This window comes from Acipenser ruthenus, chromosome 49, assembly GCF_902713425.1.
Source record: "Acipenser ruthenus chromosome 49, fAciRut3.2 maternal haplotype, whole genome shotgun sequence".
NCBI classification, from domain to species: Eukaryota; Metazoa; Chordata; class Actinopteri; order Acipenseriformes; family Acipenseridae; genus Acipenser; species Acipenser ruthenus.
The window spans coordinates 5,849,418-5,871,273 of record NC_081237.1 but is presented as its reverse complement, the minus strand read 5'-3'; the positions used below and the strand labels follow the sequence as shown (position 1 = coordinate 5,871,273).

The following is a 21,856-nucleotide window of genomic DNA, read 5'->3' as shown; positions in this document are numbered from 1 at the left end:
ACAGTGGCACATGTATATACAGTATTAAAATTACATTGAAACTGATACAGTACAGAACATAAGAATTAGACACGGGTTGCAACTTAAAACAAACTTGAAACAAAGTTTGGCAATACGGCTGGGAAATTTTTTTTTACAGGAACTGTACATCTGCTGTATAGAAGACAGTAATGTGGGTTATAAAGTGGAGATCAGACGCGAAAGCACAGTACAGAACCTACCTGATCCAAAAACTGATCACATGCCAGGCGTGGAGCTCCGAGCAGAGGAAGAATAGCAAGTTTAAAAGAAAAAAAGATCCCAGGGGCTGGTTGGTTTCAGTCCGGTCTTCTTCAGACTGTAGACTCCTGCCAGCCAGCCAGCCAGCCACACTCATCTTCCCTTCAAGACAGAGCCCAATCCACAGCACTACTTCTGAGCTGCGTATTTACATACACAGCTACTTCTCCAGAGCAGTCAGGAGTTACCAATGATGAGTCACTGCTGTTAATGCATCACCAACAAATACAGAATGCAGGAGGAGAGAGAGAGGGAGGTAGGGAGGTGGAGAGCAGAGGGAGACAGTGAGGGAGAGAGAGAGAGAGAGTGGGAGAGAGTGAGGGAATGAGAGAGAGAGAGAGAGAGAGAGAAAGAGGGGCTCCTATCCAGAACAAGCACACATTTTCTCAGTCAGCATTGCTCCTCTCCCTCTCTCTCCCTCTCCACTTTTCTCTTTTCCTTTCTTCCCATTTGCTGAGCTCCACCCAGACTTCTTGATTTGTTTCAATTGCAGTGGCCTTCAGCCAGAAGACTCTCCTGTCTCTAATGAACGCTCAGCAAGGATTCTCATTCTCTCTCTCTCTCTCTCTCTCTCTCTCTCTCTCTCTCTCTCTCTCTCTCTCTCTCTCTCTCCAGGCCTCTCCCTCTCCCTCTCTTTGTGTTTTTGCTCCTTTATATAATTTACTACTTAAAGGGCCAACGTCTCATCCCCCCCCCAAAGGAAAATTCCCTTTAGGAAATTCCAACACCAGGTGGTTTACTGGTTGGGAGCTTGGATCTCGTGCTTGCTGACCTTGTCTCTAGTTACCAGTGGATTTGATTAATATTTAAGTGAGGATGTGATGTGTTTTAGCTGGTGTGTGTGTGTTTAGGGGGGAGGGGGGGGGGGGGGGGGGGTATATCAGTATGACCTGAAAAATAAAGAAAAAAAGGCTTTCCCCTTTAAGGTGTGTTTGCTTACCTTTGCTGCTCATGGGATTGTTCAGTACTGTACAGTGACACAGGAAACCTTTCAGGGTGTGGAATTGCAGCCACACAGGCTAGTTAAAGGCTCATTTTGTCAGATGATGTTATTTTCCTCCGAAATGAGTTATTAAAACTGGCCTAAAGTAATTATGCTGCAACACAGTCAGCTGGCTATCATCGCTGAGACAAGCACTGATGCGTCCCTTTCATCCTCCCCTAATTTAATGATTTACCAGTTTCAGGTTTCCACGAAGGAACAAGCAGGCGTGGTTTTGGTGGATATGAGAAGTGATCAACAAGACCAGGCGTTCGTTCACCTGCATGTCCTAAAACCATGTGCCTCCTTCAAGATGGGAGCTGAGCCCGAAAAGAGGGAGAGCTCCTGATTGTCTTGAATTGATTTAAAATCGGGGCTATTGCCATTCAAACTATTGCCCCGGGCACACGCATCCAGTATAATGAAAGTGTTCTGCGTTCCAGCTGGGTAAGGGTAGACGCTGATCTTTTTAAATAAATGAAAAAATACAAATAACAACCATAATAACAATAGCGGCGCACATTATCAACAGTAGAGATATAAACATTTAAATAAAAGCCATGTGAACGGACAGGGGGATGTTTGTTCAAGATATTGGTTACAGGGTAAGTCTTTGGAACGAAAATCCTTTATATATTGCCTTTATATATACATATATACACACATAGAGACAGAGGCCCTGCTCTGGTGTGAAATGCACACTCAGCGCGGGTGGGAGAGATATGGATACACACGCTGATAAAACGAGAAAAGGCTGCTGATAAGCTATTTGAAAAGGTGTGCAAGCAGCACTCAAAGGCTATTTCACACACAGCCTTTTATTACTGCCGAGGTGAAACACAGGACGCAGGGTTCGTGGCAGGGCCAACTGCAAAACGAGAGAGCTGTTAGGGCTGCTAGCTTTTCAAGGCCTTTTGCTTCTTCATGAACTCCTATTAATTCCACGTCAATTGAGAAGCGCTAACATTTTAAAAAACGTGAGAGAATAACTGTGCAAAGTGTTTAACTAAAGCTCTCTGTCATCAACTGCAGTCCTGTATCACGGTGACTGGATTGCTTGGTCTAAGGAGGCTGGTGATCGTACAGAGAGGAGGCAGACGAGAATAGCCATTAATGCTGGATCCTACAAAACGAAACAGCTCTGGAATTATGTGTCCCTCCAGGAAATGCTTGCTGCAGATGCAGAGAAGAGGCTGTAATGCACATTTGCACTCTGCATCCCAACTCTCTCACACACACAGAGACAACGATGGATTAAAGTGCTGTCTCTCAGGACATGCTGTCTTAAAAACAGGAGCCACGCTGCAGACGGGTGGCTGTGTAATCCTCCTATTGTCTTTTGTTGCACCCCAGGGGTACAGTCTCCAACACGCCTGCCTGGCTAGACCCTACCTCGCATTACAAGCTCTACGCCTGAAATCCATTTGTTCTTTTTTTCTCTTTCTTTCCTTTTTATAAATATATATATATATATATATATATATATATATATATATATATATATATATATATATATATATATATATATATATATATATAGGGTTATTGGATTATAAAGTAAGTTTACCACATCAATGATATGATGCATTGATGTGGTAAACTTTATTTACTGACAATGTTATTAATGTGCTTAATTGCATCAAGAATTTGACAGTCATCGATATGTGAACACTGTGCGAGCAAGAACGAGTTTTCATAAGATTTCAACACCCTACACCAAAGGTAATCAGCAGCTAAACCACAATACAATGATGTGTTTCATCAGCTTCTAACCCACTTGTGTCAGAGCTTTGAAACTACACTGTGGGGTCATAAATTGCTTAAATATGGTGTAAGTTACAGGGAACGAGACCACTAGTGCTATCCAGTGACTTCTCAGTACTGCATGCTTCCTCGTATGCATTGCATTGCAGCTTCTTGGAAATCAGTAACATTTAGTAGATGTGCAATCTCCTGTCAACACGGTCTAAACGTGAACCTGCGAATTATGGAAACATGAGGGAGCCGACAACAGAATATATCAGCTCATTCTTATTTGAGAAATAAGGCTGGGTGTTCCAGTGGTTAAAGAAAGGGGCTTGTGCCCATGAGGTTCCCGGTTCAATCCCAGCTCAGCCACTGACTCACTGTGTGTGACCCCGAGCAAGTCACTTAATTCATGTAAAACCAAGGTAAGGGTCTCTGCAGCAGCAGTTGTGATGCATAGTTCACCCCTAGTCTCTGTATCGCTTTGGATAAAAGTGTCTGCTAAATGATTAATTATAATAATAATATCAGGAACATTGAGTCGCGCCACCCTGGTTCAGACTTCACGTGGTTGAATACGGATCTTTATATTAGGCCAGCAGCATGGAATAGAAAGCTGATTCAAGCCTTGATCATCTCTCCAGCTCATTATCATATCACTGGCAGTGGCAGACAAGCAGACGCCTTCAGAATTACATTGAAGCTGCTTCACAAAGCAAGCAATCATTACTGTGTGCATGGAGCTCGCACAGAGACCAGCCAGATAGTACAGCAGCACACTCATTTTAAAGGTAAGAAGCACTTTCTTTACACAGAGTGTTATTAAAGCACTGACTGGATGTTAGAAGCCCTGAGTCTGTAGTTTCCTATAGTATGCTACAGTACATTGTGAGTATTTCTTTATGATGGAAATAAGACTCCTGTTGCATAGCAGTTTCTCCTATTACAGGTTTTACTACAAGTTTTATTAGCCACAGTGTATAGGCAACAAAATCAGGTGTGTCTTATAAAACCAGGAATGGCTCAAACTGCTATGCAATGGGAGTCTTATTGCCACCCCTGCTATTGTGAATATTAAAGAACCCCAACACTGTAGAATACACGTCAATACAGCCAATAGCGTCCGTCATAAGCACGCTAGAACACATGGCAGTACCTGAACCCATAAACTACTGCCTCTTCAATGCACTGCTGTCATAAGCAGGCTAGGATACTGACTGTAATCTGGGTTTGAAGAATGTGTCACTCCACGTCCTGTATTGCTTCAGCAGCCTGTCCACAGCATGCTGTTCTCACTGCCAGGGTCTCGTGTGTTTGGCAATGGCAGGAACACGGCACACAATATAATAATGACTGTGTGCAGCTGACATTTCCCGTGGAGTTTTGAAAGGTTCTGCTTTTAAAGAAACGTTTGCAGGAACAAGAACATCTCTGTGTGCCAATTATTACACGTGGATGCATTTCCTGTTGAAAATTCAAGCAACTTTTATACTGCTGGGGACTAGTTATGAATGAAATAAACTCCCCTGCAGATTTATTATTGGATACTAGGCATGCCCAACTAACCATGGCTTTTGTTTTGCAAATCTCAATAACAATTCATGGCTCCCCAGGACGCATTTTCCTGCGTTTAAATAACAGAATGAATAGTTTTTATAGGTTTCTCGATTGATTTTACTTTGTAAAATAATACGCAGTGGTATTTTGAAGGCCTTTTGTGAGTTATCTGCAAGAAAGAAAGTAAAGAGGTTCTCCATTGCTTCCAAAAAATAATGACTTTTGTGCAAAAAAATCACGGCTCACTGGCTTAGCCCTAAAGGGTTTATGAGTCGACACTTATATGCATTAGCGTTGGTACAGTATTCTTCAACACTGGTGACAGTAAAAGTGAACTACTGGAAAGAATCTAGGAAAGACAACAGCGGTGAGTGCCTTGCTTACACATCTCTGCAACAGGAGTCTTATTTCCAGCCCTGAATAGTACAACCACATAAAGAAACACAAACAACGTTCTAGAAGCTAAATAACCATGCAGTTGGCGTCTGGTTCTGCTGTTCTGCCCTGATTTAAATTCAGAGAGAACAAAGAGCCTATGTAAGAAATAGAGCACACATAATGATGTTTTCTTCATTGTATCGTAAATGTAGTCTGAATGATGTTGCAATGTTAAAAAGGGTTATTGTGAGTTTCTGGCTGATTCATGGATATGAAACACCTACAGATGCTGTCTGGAGAGGCCCACTGCTGTTTGCATTAACAGATTATCGGCTCAAGTAAATAAAAGATATTAGGGAGTGTATTCAATTCATCTAAATACCGACGCGATTGCGAGTCTTGTTGGAGCACTATTGCTGTGAATGTTTTCAAAACGCCAGGGAGGGCTCTATCTTAAGGATTAAAATGTTGGAGATCATTGAGTGGGAACAAACGAGTTTGTATCGCTGGAAGTTCTCAGAGCTGAAAAGGAATGATGTGATTTTGTTGCAAACAGGGAGTATTTAAAAGGAACCGGCAACTAGGATTCTTCAGGTGGATTCTGACACACAAACTGACAACAATCAACATTCTGATTCCAGCTTCGAAATACAGAACATGCTAAACGTAACATTTACAATTACTACACAGCCCAAAGTAATGTTAAGCTGCTGTATGTACAATGAAGCTGAACCCCAAATCCCACCCCATACCGAAGGGGTCTTTGTATAACATTCAGCACAGGTCATTATTGTTGTTACAGCCGTGTTAAAGGTGTGAACTTCAAACCACCTGCCACCTGTCTGGAGAATTATTATTATTGTTATTATTGTTATTATTATTATTATTATTATTATTATTATTATTATTATTATTATTGTTGCTGGCTTAATGCTGCCCAGGTGCACGCTTTCAGGTGAAACAGACTCAAGTGAAAAAATAAATAATCAAGTGATCGATATCATTCCCTTTTCTCACAATAGAAAAAGCTAATATGAGTTCCATTACTAATTCATGCACAAGTGCGATCAGATAGACCACACTTCTTGCCCATGCATAGTCTTAAATGGATCTATTTACTGTGCCACTCTGATGAAAGTGCTGTGGGAGTTTAATTGCCCTGTGTTTCCATTGCTGAGTTTATTACATTGAGGGCTCAGCCCACACGGAACATGCTTTCCACCTGATGCAATTTGCTGCTTTATTTATGACCCTTTCAGATGCTGCTTCAAAGAGAAAGAGTCTACAAAGGTCAAATGAATCTTCTGCTCTGTGGCAACGAAGGTTTGCAGCACTTAAAGAGCAGCACAGAAAGAAAATGCATCACCCCTTTCAGAAATGTCTGAGTAATCCAACATCAGCATATTAACATGAAGAAACCTCAGCTGGCAGAACCATCCGCAGACCACAGCATCCCTGTCACTGAACACAATGAATTTGGAACACATGTGGTATTGTGATAGGGCACCGTGCTGCTGCATTACCAGCGTGTACCATTATATCAAAGGGTTACACCATTGTATCTTATGACAGGACTATAGCTAGAAGTTAATAGGTTGGGTGTCTCTCTCTTATTGTACAAGAGATGTTTCATGCATGCAGTTTGGGTATGTGAACTGCAATGCAAACTGTACAAAATGATTTTTTTTTTTTTGTATTTTCAAGTTGTTCTCTAGTGTCCTATGCAGGGGGGTGACATCTGTACGCAGGATAAGATGAACTGGAACTTTGCAAACTTAGGACAACTACTGCAGTTAAGAACACCTCATCGTGCTATGATTTAGAACAAATAACAGCAGGCTGTGAATGAACAGTTTTTTGTCACACTGCGGTAGATTCTGATGCACCCCAAAAATTTCATGCACAGTCTGGTGTCATTAAATCATGTTTCATATCATCATGTCCAATCATGTCCAGGCAGAGGTTTCGTTTCAAATGCAGCTTGGTAATTTTTTTTTTTTTTTTTTTTTAAGGTGGAAGACCGGTTTCATTGAGAGACACTGCAGCGGTTTGGAGGAAGGAGTGGTTCAGGGTGGGTCTCCCTGGTGGCGCCAGCGTGGTTAACGAACGCCGGGAAGTGGTTAGCGCTGTGTGACGAAGGAGCTGACACAAACACTTTCACAGACGCAAACTGCCTCAGATATTTGCAAAAACAATCGTCAAAAAAAGATCGCTTCCCCTCAATGGTGCTGTTGTTTACACGTTGTAACAGGATATCTTTTATTTTTTTTTCTCTTCACAAAACACAGTACATGCTGGTCGAACACTGTAATCGCACTGTTATTTTTAAGTAGCGTCATTATGTTTGCAATAATTCTCTTATGCCTCTTATTGCAATTACTCAAATGCTGTGGGTTTTTTTTCCCCCTCTGTGTTGCTTTGACTACCACAGACATCTGCAATATATGCTAGAGTATTGCCAGAAAAACTAAAGAAAATGTGATCCAAAGTGGATCACTAGATGGCGCTGCCTCTTACTTTTCTAAAGACATCAATTGCAGGCGACTAGAACTGAAGAGAATTCCGGAACTCAGGTTAGCACCTTGACACAGACTTATCAAAAGTATTGAAAAAAAAAGTACAACATTTAAATAATTGCAATAAGAACCACTCCGAATTCTTGCAAACATCCCAAATGAAGAAGACAGTCACAAAAAAAGCAGAAATTATATTTGCAACTTACTTTTTAAATATGAATTCAGTCTCAGAGAGATAGATATTTTGATTGACAAGATGCATGTCTGTAATGGGTATGAATGTGACATGTTTAATGATGCACTGATAAAGGTACTGATAATACTGACCCCTACTGGTGAGGTGAAGTAATGGACAGTAAGCTGATCCTTCAGCAGAGTGGTGAGGGCAGTAAGGTAACTGGTTTGCACACAGCCTTTGGAAAAATAGATTCTGTATCCATTTGTGTTTTACTTTCCATGGGTAGTTTTGCTATGTCATATTGCTTCGAGTGGTGTTTAAAGTGCTTCTTTTAGGTTGGCCAGGGTGTCCTCGGCTCACTGTGCACTAGCGACCCCTGTAGACTGGCCAGGCGCCTGCGGGCCCAGAGCTGCCCAGAGCTGCGTGGTCCTGCGACGCTGTAGCTCTGAGGTGGCTGCATGGCAGGCTTGCAGAGTGAAAAGAAGCAGACGTCTGACGGCACAAGGTGTGTGGGTTCCACTCTTAAATATTACTAGCGGTGACCAGAAAATACCAGCAGCAGTCATTTGGAACGAGTGCACACCCCAGAGTAAACAGCTCTGAAATGGGATCTGCGAGAATGACCGGTCTCTTAACTCCTGAGCACACTTAATGCAACCTAATGGAAAATCTGGCTCCATAAAACCTTAACATCCATTATAGCAGGCTCAGTGTTACAGTAAAGATGTCCATTCTCATTAAGATGGCTTTTTGTTAAGAAACCTTTGTGATGTCACTGCCAGATAACTGCTTCACTGGCCTTGATAACTTATTTATCGAACCGGGAGCTGTTCCTTTCTGAAACTCAAGCATTTCTTTTTTTTTTTTAATCGTGTTTATTTATTTGAAGATATTTGGGGTAACAGCAAAGGCTCCTCGTTAAGAAAAAAATAACATTCTTGCAAACTGATTAGGTTTTAAGAATTAGAGTGGAGCTCATTTATTATGAACCTGCCACGGCCACTCTGTGCTCCCTGTGCAGCGTGCATTAGAATCCCACATGCACACATTTAAAGGAATACTTATTTCTGTTTTTTTTTATCTCATCATATGTGGGCTTAGTCATCTTATATTACTGTTTCTGCATCCAGATGGATATTTTCCATTGCAGATCTTTAACAGACGCAATGTTTCAGAAGGGAAGGAATTATCGGTCACACCTAGTGGTCACTTTTAGAATGGCCACATTACAGAAATTGCTCAGGCTTGCTCAGAGTCAATATGACTTTATTAAGCACGCCAAAATCCAACAGTAATAAACGATGATTACAAACACATTAATTCAGAGGCATTCTCTTTAAAGTTCATACGCGGCACTTTTATCATGTTTCCCCTTATAAAAGTTTACCAGGGCATGTGTGCACTTTTCCCATGGCTATACTATGCATTTACCATAGTTTACCCTGGTTTGCCATGTTTATTAATATGCTTTACCATACCTCGCTATTCTTTACAAGGCTTACCCATGCTTTACCATGCTTTCATGTTCTTTGCTATGCTTTTACTAGGGTAAACTTTTAGAAGGGTCTGGTGGGATCTTATACCTGCTGCACAGGAAGTGGAACTACAGTGTGGTTAATATAGCCAGAGATAAAACTAAAGGTAAAGCATACACAAAGTTCCACACATAACCCATGTGGTTGTATCGTGATGGAACAGATCTGATTCAGAAAACAAACATATATATACAGACCAAATGACTGTATATATTACTGTTTATATTAGTGTATATGCAGTATCTATGGATATATAATGCATTTCTGTCATTTTGACGACCTGTCAAGATTTTGCCCCAGGAGAGGAACACAAATTGTGTTTCTAAGCCCTGCACCTAAAGGGTAATTGCTGAGGTACGTGTAAAATCATGAATGAAAAACCTTGCTGATGCCCAGCTAACCTAATTGTTTTTGGTGGTTTTGCTTTGCTTGTAGCAACGGAAATAATGAAGCCAGGGGTCCATTAAGTGCGATTAGAGGACATTGTTTCGCCATTAATCTCCCACTTACTGGAGAGGCTTGCCAGCAAATCAAATGACATCATCGCGTTTCATTGCTGAGCCGCTGCAGGGGCGAGGTGTCTGGTCGTCTTCGCTCCCTGCTGGAAGCTTCGTCAAGGCTGGAAGCATTGATTTATCATTTAGCAGAAATCGCCAAGCCTCTCCCAGCCACTTAACATGGCAGATTCTCGAAGTTTCCAGTGCAGCCCTGATAGCTCCAGTTCAGTTCGGTATAAAAACCCTGTGCTGATTTTTTTTTTTCTTGCTTGTTTATTGTGAAGCACATCTGGTCATGTGAGCTTCCCCGCTCGCTGTGTGTCTCCTATCAGCTCCTGTCACGCACAGCCTGATAAAACCCTGTGATGGACAGGGGCCAGTTTTCATGGGCCTTACGGAGCAGAGATTATGTTTTTTTCGGGGCTCTTGAAAGCATTGGGAAAAGCCCTGGTGGAAAGCCCAAAAAGAACAAGTTCAGCATGGGGTGGTTATACTGTTAGATTCCTCCCGCTGCCCCTCAATTCTGAATGCTTTAATTCTGAATACTCTGCCCCCTTTGCATCCCAGGTTTGCCGAATGCAATGAAACGGACTCTGGGTTGAGTAAAGGAAGCTCAATGTATAGAGGCTGTATACTGCTGCAGCCAGTGCTGGGCTAATCAGACTGCTAGACTCCATTTCTATTGATTGGGGAGCTTTTCTTAGTCACTAAATGTAATTCTTATTGACATTATATGAGAAAGCCTTCTGGACGTTGTTGCCAAGTGGAAATTTGGACTGTATCTAGCCTGACAAGTTAGCTGTCTATCAAAATGATATTCTAAACTAAATCTGTAATATAATAGAAAATACACTGGGGTTACATGGGAACATACAGAACATGTATTTTTTTTTAATCAGGGTAAATAGACTCGTTGGTATGATACTTTGCTTTCTGTTTAAACATGGGTAATGAAACTCTGTTATTTAGTCAGTGTCAATCCTGTGACAGTACGCTAAGTATTTAATCCTTTAGATATTCGTCAGCCACCCCTTCTGCAAGTTTACACCAGAATCCATGTTGTAGTTTTCCATTCTCAAAACTAGTCTATGCATTAACGTTACATGAGCATGCTTTACCATTCCAGTCTGCGATATACCATGCCTTGCTCTACCTGAATGTGCTCTACTACACTTTACTTGTCTATTGACATTTCTCACTGAAAATTGCTGAAACGCCTTTGTGTTCAGTGGAATACACTACAGGTATGTTTAAGAATTACTACCAGAGTGATCATATAAACTATCTGTAATACCGAGTGCAGGAGAGGTACATGTCAGTTTGTTTTTGTGTTATGCAGCTGTTGACAGTAATAATTAACGTCCGAGTCCACAAGCGTTTTTATGCTTTACACGCTGTAACAAACATCAAAACAGAAGGTCTTTGTGAATAAATAATTGACGGGTTTTGCAAATGCTCAGCACGTGCGGGTTGCTGGTTTTGAAAGGCAGAGCAGCAGCGCCCCCTGGTGTTAGGATGAAGTAACAACCATCCCAATGCCGGTGAAATAAATAAATACAAATCTCTCTTATACACAACTAAGCAAGCAGTGAAGTGTAATGGTTCGTTAACATTGCACGGTGTGTAACTACCTCACAACAAGTATAAAGCACAGTGTGTATTTAATTAGCATTCAGTAAAAAGATTAACAGAAGGCTTCTTCTGCTCTTGCATTATATTGTTTTGGCTAACCGACAAGTCGACCTGTATAGTAATAATGAATTGTTCAGTGGCTTGAAGCAATTATTTATATATCGGGAAGTTTCCAATCCAAAAAAACATTACTTCAACGTACCTGTACCATTTGGACAACTACAACATCCAGAATCCTTTGCTGCAACCAAGTAGGCCCGTAGAGGGACGCCTGTGAGATTCTGAAAGACCTCTCCTCCTGAACTAATGTTATCATATTCATAGAAATTATATTTAGTTTTATGTATTTTTAATTCTATTCGCTTTTTGACACCAATAAATCCTTCCTTTTTTTTTTACGAGGGACTTTAAATATGAAAGTGCCCTTTTCTTGCCTGAAGGACCCTTTCAATTTTTTTAGACGTCTTTCACGAATGCCAGAAGGACCTTTCTTGTAAATGCCCTGTGTGTGCGAGCGATAGCTGTCACTGTCAAATCATTGAATCAATCGAGGTGGCTTTTTTTTCCCTTCTTTTTCTTAAATTGATTTTATTTTAAACGTACGTTTTCAGCGCACGGTTCTGCTCTTCTTCTCGTCATCATGTTCGAGGAAGCCAGCGAGGTGTTCGAGAACATGTTGAAAGCTTCTTTCCCGTTGACTTTCATTGTGTTATTACCGGCGGTTCTGTTCCTGGTGTCTCCGCTACCGGCGGAGGCTGCTCACGAATTCACGGTCTATCGCATGCAGCAGTATGATCTGCAGGGGCAAGCCTATGGTAAGTGCATACAATAAAACAGAAAAAAAAATGTATATAACACGTTTATAACGAAATGCTTCGTGCGTGTATAGAAGGTACAATACTAGCCCTTATCGAGCATTGCGAAAGACGCGTAGACCGCACATCACACATATGCACACAGGCCCTCTCAAAGATTAGTTCAATTTGTTTATGTAATTAGCAGTAGTATTTCGGGGTTTTTTGTAACGCCCGGGCTGTGTTTGATGCGCGCCTCTGTTGAGCCAGCCGTTGTGATAAACAAAAGTCACTGGTATTGTTTACTGTTTTTAGAATGTCTTCAGCTGGACAATAGAGCGATAGGACCAGGGACAGCTTTCCGGTGGACAATGTCCAAGTCCATTGTAGAAAGCTCGAACATCAAGAGTGGGGGTTGTCCAAAAGTGTCAAATAGTTCTTCTCACTCAATGATGAAATCTGTATTCAGAGGGTCAGGTCGGTTTAACCCATTAAGAGCCATTGTCCTCATTTGACAACAGGGTACTTTGATTTTTTTTTTTGGAGCATTTAACTGGTATCATCTACCTGTTATTTAAACATTCACAGTATTGGTATGATGACTTACTCTAATTTTGTTAACCTGCAGAGTGAAGTCTAAATGTAATGTATCAAACTGCATAAATACAGCTCGTGTTGTGTATTTGGTACTTGATGGGTTAATCTTCTATGTGCAGTGTAGGTGGAATTATACATTACTGTGGTTACTGATAGTATCAACATGAAGTCCAGCCACACTGCAGATGGAAACAGGAAAGAGTGTATCTTGGCACCCTCCTCCACGCTGCAAAACCAGGCAGGTGATTGATGAGATTTAGGGCTGGTGATTGTTCAGAGCTCTGCAGTGATTAAATGTCGGGCTGTGTCTTTAGATATTGCGTGCATCTGGCTTGATTGCTTGTGTGATTTTTATTGTTTTATTTTTATGAATGAAAAGCTTTTTGCAGCCCTGGCCCATTCCCAATGCTTCTACTGAAAGAACCTGCTGGAAGCATCTAGACGAATCCAAGGCTAGGACCATTGCTAACAGGTCTCTGTCCAGTGATGTGTGCATAGTAATAGTAATAATAATAATAATAATAATAATTGGCATCCTATCAGCTATTCAGTATGAGTTGAGCCAGTGAATCCTCCAGTTCTCTCAAGCACTTTCCAGATAGCTCGCTGTTCAATAGCCGCTTTCAAAAGTCTTGCATCAAAGCTTCTGAATGTTTTGGGGGTCTTGATATTTTTAATGGAGGCTGCCAGTACTGGTGCAGCATTCGATGTGCAACCAGTCTTGGAGGTCTGCATTGAAGAGCTGTTCAGCCTCAGTGTGTAATGCTTCGCTGTTTCTCTCTCTCTCTCTCTCTCTCTCTCTCTCTCTCTCTCTCTCTCTCTCTGCACAGGTACCAGGAGCTCAGTGTTAAACACAGAGGCCCGCACAGTGGAAGCAGATGTGCTCAGCCGGCGATGCGTGATAATGCGGCTGCTTGACTTCTCCTACGAGAAGTATCAGAAAGCGCTCCGCCAGTCCGCGGGGGCTGTGGTCATCATCTTGCCACAAAACATGTCCACTATGCCCCAGGACATTGTGCAGGTAAGGGGAGAAAGTGATGAGACCCAGAGCTGGTTCTTGGGTATTAAGACAGTCGAAGATTTCGCTTCGGGGCAGAGCTTGGTGTCGTTCTGATGCACTGCAAAGCTCTGAGGCAATATTCCCTAAATCAAGCGGGCAGTCAATTCTGGCTTTTCAAAAGTGCATCTTATCACTGAATATCATTTGCATTACAGTTGAATAAATGTGGTGAGCAGGCCGCTAAGTTTAATGTATGCACAAGGTCACAAAGGAAACGGTCTGGCTGTATTTGCATGGCGTCTCCAAGTATTGCTTTCAATTTAGCAATATCAAATGCTTGTTCTATTTTAAATGTGACCTATAGAAACCTGCTGCTGTTGCAAGCACTGGCATGTCAATCTCTTATTCTGCCGTTTGCCTTCAGGAGGGTTTGCAGGAAACTACATTAGTCTTGCTTGACTTTCTCACTTAAAACTAATTAAAATGTTTTGATTACCTAGTGTGCGTGGGCAATCAGGGATGGACATAAGGAAACTATTGCCTAGCAGTTGAATCCATTCCAGGTTTTAATACCAGCTTGATTAGCCACAGTGTGTATAGGTAACAAGCTCAGGTGTGTCTCATTAAACTCATAGTAAAACCAGGAATGGATCAAACTGCTATCCTATGGGAGTCTTATTTCCATCCCTGGCATTTGTTACGAGATTGTGGGGTGATCTAAATACCCTGATTTAACTCTGTATTGATCCAACTGGGGTTTTCCACAAGGGCTGATTCACTGACCACTTATTAAAAATACTACTTGCTGTATCAGTGCAATGAAATGTGGTCCCCTGAATATCTTTTGAGGTGGCATTATTGAGATCCGCCACGGTTCAGATCATTAAAATAGACATCTTTTTGGTATGGGATTCTCGCTTGTGATCTTGATTTCTGCTTGACCGCCTTTCCAGCAATTCATGGAGATTGAGCCGGAGCTGCTGGCCACAGAGACGATCGTTCCTGTGTATTTCGCTCTGGAAGAAGAGGAGCTGCTCTCGATATACGAGCAGACCCTGACCTCCTCTTCCTCCCAGGGCTTGGCCTCTGCTGCAGAAGGTAGGGAAGCTCCTTGTTCTAATGTGTTGTTGGGGTTTCAAATCTATACAGCAGGGGTGTCTAATCCCGGTCCTGGAGGGCCGTTCCACTCCAGGTTTAACAGGTACTTCTTTACTACCCTGGGGTACTGCAAAGCAGTGTTTTTGCAAGGATTCTTGATAAACGAATGCAAAGCCTAAACTCTTCCCCTCTTAAGGGTTAGTTGTTGGAGGGGTACGGAACCAGTTACTGCAGATGTTTTCCTTTGAATTGTAGTGATGGATTTTTTTTCCTCCTCATCTCTCCCTCTTCCAGTGCTGCTACACACAGCTACTGCAAACGGTTTCCAGATGGTAACGAGCGGAGCACAGAGCAAGGCTGTCAGCGACTGGGCTATTACAAGCCTGGAGGTGGGTCCACATCAATGAAGACTTTTTCCAAAAGCACTTGACTTAACCAGCTCACCATACGAGTGACGGGGTTTGGGTGGGTTTCTATCCTAAAAGCAACCATGGTGTAACCTTTCCCCATTATCTGTTAATGCCACCAGGCTTGATTTCATAGCTCTGCTCTGCTGCAGTAAAATCAAACCTAAGATTGAATCATTGCTGTGAGTAGTTCAGTTCTGAATAATTCGAACAGTGAGCAGAGAAGATGACGGGTGAAAATAAGACTCCTGTTGCATAGCAGCTTCACACATTCCAGGTTTTAATGCAAGCTTGATTTAGCCACAGTGTGTATGTAGCAAGTTCAGGTGTGTCTCATTAAACGCATAGTAAAACCAGGAATGGATCAAACTGCTCTGCAATGGGAGTCTTATTTCCATCCCAATAATGCATTCAGTGTTTCATAGTCAAAGACGTGGGTAGCTAAAACTGAGTGGGTTGTCTTGACTTAATCTCTAAAGCAAATAGCAAGGGTCATTGATTAAGGAGCATGATGTTTTTGTTCTCTGTGGTAGTTTTCCATTAACTTTTATGGTCTAGCGATTTGAGGATGTTTTCAGATACTGAGTAATGTCGTTTAAGGAATATATTCACAGAACTGCAGAACACGACAGAGTTGCACAATTAAATAGTCAAAGTATGTGCTTTTTACATGGAGGGGGTTGTGTGCATTTAGCTGCTGAAACGATCCTGGTTGTAGATGAGTGGATGATAAACAGAGCGGGATCTTAATCTTTGTATAAGCAAGCTCATCGTGGTGTTTACATGAGAGGCTTTGCTGTAAAGCTGTAGCTCTCCACATCCGAGCTCAGTCTGTTGGTACGGATCCCCTTTCATTTATAGTCGTTTTAAAATCTTGCAGTTACTGCAAGAGTAGCAATAACAGTACCATAAAGACCCATCAATAGTAAACCAATTCATGAGGAGGTAAAGTAGGACTCTGTACGAACACTAAGAGCAGTGCAGATTGATCTTATCTTTGTGTTTGAAATGCAAGTTGGTGGGATTAACGTAACCTGTCCGGTTCTAACCAGTCTTCCGATCTCTTCACCCTGCAGGGAAGGCTAGCTGGTGTGGGTGGAGAAGATCTTCCGACCATTGTCCTCGTAGCGCATTACGACTCGTTCTGTGTGGCTCCGGTAAGTGATGTTTTTATGCTGCAAACACGCCTTTGTGTCCGCACCCCCGTCATGTTCACACCCTGCATTTGTACTTTTTTCAAATCCTATTGAGTAGTAATGTTTTGTGCAGCTTGACTTAATGCAATATTTAGGTTTCAAGGTGAACCCCTTTTATATTAAATAGCTGAGGTTTGCAGTTTCGTTTATTTTATCATTGTGGTGTTATACTGTGCAGTGGCTTGTTCGGTGTAGAGTTGTGTTTTATTTTTCACTTGCTTTTTTAGTGCACTGACAAAGGTGCTTAACCAAAATGTTTGTCTGCTTGACTTACTTTTTTATCTTGGAATGTACTGAAGTTGCATTGGCTTACATGTAACAGTAAAAATAAATACAAAGTACTGCCTGCATTGCAGGACGTCTCTGTGAACGCGACTGGAGCCTCTCAAGGTTTTACTATCCCGGCTGAGTAAAAGCTGCCGCTGCGTTCAGAGTCTCCCCGGTTTGTGATTTGTTTCCGTTGTGTTTCTTTGTTTAGTGGCTGTCGTACGGGGCTGACTCCAACGGCAGCGGGGTGGCTGTCCTGCTGGAACTGGCCAGGCTCTTCTCAAGGCTCTACACCTACAAGAGAACACATGCTGCGTAAGCTGCTTCATTCTGTGGGGTGTTTGCGTGGGTAGTTCACTGGGGACTTCACCCCCTTTACCCCCACACACTTTGGAGTTTTTCTACAGCAGTGGTGGCCGAGAGCCACAATCATGCAGGTTTTCTGGGTGTCTCTTTTAAATCATCAATGGTAAAGACCTGGAAAAAAATGTTAGTGTTGACCAATTAAGAAAAGAATTGGTTCAGTTCAGTAATTGAGAACTCGGGTAGAACAAAACCCAGATGACCCTGCGGCTCTCCAGGATCAGGGTTGGCCACCCCTGGACTAGAAGATCTATCCTGGGCCAGCTGAGGTGTTTAAATCCAGGCTTAAAACACCTTTTGTAATTGACCTTTTTTTTTTCTCCCTAGCATTGCAGAGCTTTTTAGAGTTGACCGTTTTAAAAACGCCTTGTACTTGAAAGATGCTACTTCGGTCACAAATTTAATTCCATTTTTTTAGAAATTGTAAAACCGTTTGTGTGAACTCTGTGGAGTTCGAGAAGTTGTCCTGCGGAAGTCCTGTGTGTGATTGATTGAGAATGCCTTTGATTGAAGGTTTAATCAGTCCTGTGTGTGATTGATTGAGAATGCCTTTGTTTTGTCCCCAGATACAACTTGCTGTTCTTCGTTTCGGGAGGTGGGAAGTTTAATTATCAAGGAACTAAACGCTGGTTAGAAGACAATCTGGATCACACAGGTACAGTAGACCTTACCCAAGCCGTATAAATGCATGTTAAAGTTATGTTATGTTGCATTGACTTTTTTCTTTTTTTAGGAATAGAATCCGATGCAGTCATTTCACTAAGACTGAAAGATAAGTCATACAGCATTGTAAAAACTGCTGCAAAAGCACAATACGTATCCATTACTAATACCAACCCCCTGTCCTGTACTTACACAAGTGGGAGCCACTCTAATTATCATTGTCTGTAAATAAATAATAGCTGAGTGAACACTTCCTTGCGTTTTGATGGTTCAGTCGCTAAAGCTTTCCATACATAGAGGGCTTTTAGTTTTCGATCTTATTTTTGTAAGTCTGCTGCCTTTTGCTTTCAATCAAGTCTCACAAAACTAGCACTTTTGGTTTCAAAGTGAATTACCAGTATTTGCAAACAAATTTTATTGTGTTATAAAAGTTATCTATGAAGTGACTACCTGAACCTTTCCTGAAGATTACTTCTGTAAAAGAATAAATACTATTATCGTCTAATAATAGCTGCTGTTTGAGAATAATTCTATGCCCTTGTAATGTGTTTTGTGTAAACGGTGGCAGTGTTTTTGGTGAACCAGAAGGCTGGGTTCCTGTCTAACCAGCTGTGGCTGGTTTCACATTGAGTTCTGTGCTCTCTTGTATCCCCTTGTAGACTCCAGCCTGCTGCAGGATAACGTGGCCTTCGTCTTGTGCCTCGATACATTGGGGAGCAGCGACAGCCTTCACCTGCACGTTTCCAAGCCCCCGAAAGAGGGGAGCCCCCAGCACACGCTCCTCAAAGAGCTGGAGACAGTGAGTTTGAGATCTGAAGTGCCAGCGCCGCCTCAAAGGGGCCCTTCGGTCACAATTTCTTATTTTAAAACCGTTCATGCGAACACTGTAGTTCGAGAAGCTACCCTTCAATAACTTTGTAAAAAGCACATAAATGCATTATAAAATAGATATAGATGGGAAACTTAATGTGATCCGATTATGTACGCAGTCACTGAAGGGGAGCTGTACAAATCCAGCCTGTATTTGTATAAAGAGCACCAGGGTTTCCCCATTTTGCATCTCGATTCTATCATTAGATCCTGACATTTCTCATTACAAAACACACACGGAAGAGCTTCAGTCTCGCAGCGTGCAAGGGAAGCACATGCTCACTGTAGCTACCTTCGTGAGGCTCCAAGCTGGGCACCAGCGAGATAAATCGACCAAGAAGCTCACAGTCTAGAAGCCATGGGGTTAATCAATCTGTCTCCAGTAAGCCTGCGTCACATCTGAGCACTGCTCTCTCCCTCCCTCCCTCCCCAGGTCTCTTCCAGCCAGTACCCGGAGGTGAAGTTCTCCATGGTGCACAAGAAGATCAACCTGGCGGACGACACTCTGGCCTGGGAGCACGAGCGTTTCGGCATTCGCCGGCTCCCCGCCTTCACCCTGTCCCATCTGGAGAGCCACCGCAGCGCAGCCCGCAGCAGCATCATGGACGTGCGGTCAGTGCCAGGCAAAGGGCATGTGTCACTTACTTGGATATTTTTGGAAGGGGGAAGGGGGGAGTTTGGGTTCTATAAATGGCAGGACCAGCAGGTGTATTCTTTATTTTTATTGCTAATAACTGATTCTAATAAAAGTATTGTCGTTTTTTTTTTTTTTTTCTTTTCTTATTCAGGACCCAGGTGGATGTGCAAACTCTCAGCCGTAATACTAAAATCATAGCAGAGGCACTGGCTAGAGTCATCTATAACCTCACAGGAAAGGTCTGTCCTGTTTTTGCTAATTCCAATTCCTTTTTAATTTAAGTTATCAATTGATCTAGCTCGGAAACGGGCATATTAGACAACTGAATGTTATACTTTGATTATCACTGCCACCTATTATACGCTGCATTAGAAAAAACAAAGCTGATCATAGACTTTTTAATTAACAAACCTGAAAGGTTCAGGATCCCTTAAAACCCTGCCTTGTGTTCTTCTCTTCCCAGGGTGCCCCAGAGGACCTGCAGATCTTTACAGAACAAATGGTAAGTATCTGCAGGAACACTCGCCTCATCCCGTTCCTGGTAAAAAGAGAAAACACACACACAACTAGTGCAGACTCCCTGCTGGAGTTTAATAACAAAGAGATTGTGGAGATTTGATCAAGAGATGAGAGTAAGACAACAGCTTTGCCTGGCTTTGAACATTTCTTTAAAAAAAAAAAAACTCATTCCATTCAAATCACGTGACCGGGTGACCTTTTAAAGCTGGTCTGTAGTGGTAACGGTGTTGACAGGCTGTGCCGTCCCCCGTCCCCCTCAGCAGGTCCAGGAAGAGCAGCTGTCATCCGTGCTGGACTGGTTGACCTCTCAGCCCCGGGCTGCGCAGCTCGTTGACAAGGAGAGCCCTGTGGTGGGCACACTGGAGTACTACCTGAGCCGATACCTCAAGGACGTCAAGCGCCACTACGTCAAGGCAGACAAGAGGTAACGCGCTGGGCTCTCCGCAGCCTCTCTGCTGCTAAATCTACATGCAGGCTGATGCTGGGGTGGTTTTAAATGTTTATTTATTTCCATCTTTCTTCCAGAGATCCAGAATTTGTCTTCTATGATCAGCTGAAGCAGGTCATGAATGCATACAGGTAAATCGTATTCCATTTAAAAAGAATGCTGAATTCCATCATCCTTTTCTGGAGTGGACCCAGCAGTGCGGTCCTGTAGCCTTTTACAATACATGTGTTCTAATGCTGCACAGGGATACGCACCTTAGGAATCCATGGCTTATATACACTTGATCCGAACCTCTAGCTGCTTTTAGAGAATAAACTTCCTGAAGATCAGATCGGTCTTGTGTTGACGAATGTTTGTCTTGTGTTTTCCTAGAGTGAAGCCTGCTATCTTTGATCTGCTGCTTGCTCTTTGTATAGCAGTCTATCTGGGGGTGATGTATTTAGCGATCCAGGTAAGTTTTTAATGTGAGGGAGGTGATTTATCATTGTGACACTGAGTTCCGGCAGGGCTGGGGTTGGATTGAAAATGATCTGTTTGTTACGTCAGTCCCTTTTTAATCTCCCCCTGTCTCTGCATTCTGTTTCAGAACTTCTGGCTTCTCTACAGTGTGGTACGGAAGGTGACTCAGCCCAAGGCTAAGCAGCATTAAACTTTTTATAAGACTTTTCACTCCTTGTGTGTTTTTGGGAAAAATCATGATGGGATTTTTTTTTTTTATTTAATTGGAATTGTCCCTGCAGAATTTAAACTGAGCCTAAAGCCGCTACCCCTTTTACAGGATCAATAGGTTGAAAGACCAAGCCCCTGTCTTTCTCTCTCCAGAGTCAATATACCTTTTCAATTCACTAGTGCGGCTATCCACACCCTGCATATAAGCTACAGTCTGTGTGGGAGCTTTCATTTTTAAAGGTGTATGTATAAAATCAATTTTCCTATCCAGGTGTGCCCTAGTTCTGTTTGATATTCTGTGTTCTACTGGATTCCCAGTTTAGCCATATGAACTTTCACTCTTCAGGTTTTCAATGTGGCTGTGATTTCAGGTAAAACAGCATGTCAGGTATAGGATCGTACCAAAGCTCTGTGTTTGGGAGGGGGGGGGGGGGTACGTACGTTATGTTTACTCTTCCTGACACATTCTACTGCGCCTCTTTCAGCACAGAGCTTTGGAAAAGTTTATCTGAATAAAATGGGAGAATTTAGATTTAGGATACTGGAGGAAAACAATTTATAAATACAAATACACCTTAAAACAAATACTGCCACCCCCCCTGTCACTGGTTGTTCTGCTTCAGAGGTATGTGTTCACAGAATATTACAGAACATGTGACGAGTCAATTGTTGGAGACTGTACCAGTAACCACTGGAATCCCTGTGTGTACTTATTCATGGGCACATAAATGACACTGTTTATGACAACTGCCAATAAAAAGTGTAGGAAACAGTGGAGTCTCGTGTATTCAGAGTTGGTGTGTTTTTGACGGTTCAGAGATGTCAGATCTGCAAATACCAGAACAGCGTTTCAGGAAGGACACGTTGCTAAACTTGTCCAGACACCACTTTCAGTACCGGAAGCCCCCGCAAGGAGCGGGCATGGTGCAGTGCTGAATACTGCTCTGAAAACCTGCAAACCAGCTCAAACTAAAACCGCAGACGCTTGGAACGTCTTGATGGTGCTGTTGTGTAGCAAGCTTCTCAAA

General features: G+C 42.4%; 1 protein-coding gene across 4 annotated transcripts; it reads left to right on the top strand.

Annotated features, from left to right (window-relative positions):
* The first annotated feature begins 11,762 nt into the window (after nt 1–11,762).
* LOC117401307 (BOS complex subunit ncln-like) lies at nt 11,763–21,605 on the top strand. Of its 4 annotated transcripts, none has more exons than XM_059014964.1 (15): nt 11,763–12,115; nt 13,522–13,712; nt 14,645–14,789; nt 15,084–15,178; nt 16,273–16,353; nt 16,871–16,974; nt 17,589–17,677; nt 18,345–18,484; nt 18,989–19,185; nt 19,344–19,431; nt 19,656–19,694; nt 19,975–20,135; nt 20,237–20,290; nt 20,532–20,610; nt 20,746–21,605. In XM_059014964.1, the coding sequence occupies exons 1-15, from the start codon at nt 11,941–11,943 to the stop codon at nt 20,806–20,808; spliced, it is 1,701 nt and encodes a 566-aa protein (XP_058870947.1). In that variant the 5' UTR covers nt 11,763–11,940; the 3' UTR covers nt 20,809–21,605. The 4 variants fall into 4 exon arrangements, with proteins under 4 accessions (XP_058870947.1, XP_058870948.1, XP_034767847.2 ...); XM_059014965.1 differs by having other exon boundaries at nt 11,764–12,115; nt 18,989–19,167; XM_034911956.2 differs by having other exon boundaries at nt 11,764–12,115; nt 19,972–20,135.
* Nucleotides 21,606–21,856: the final 251 nt, after the last annotated feature.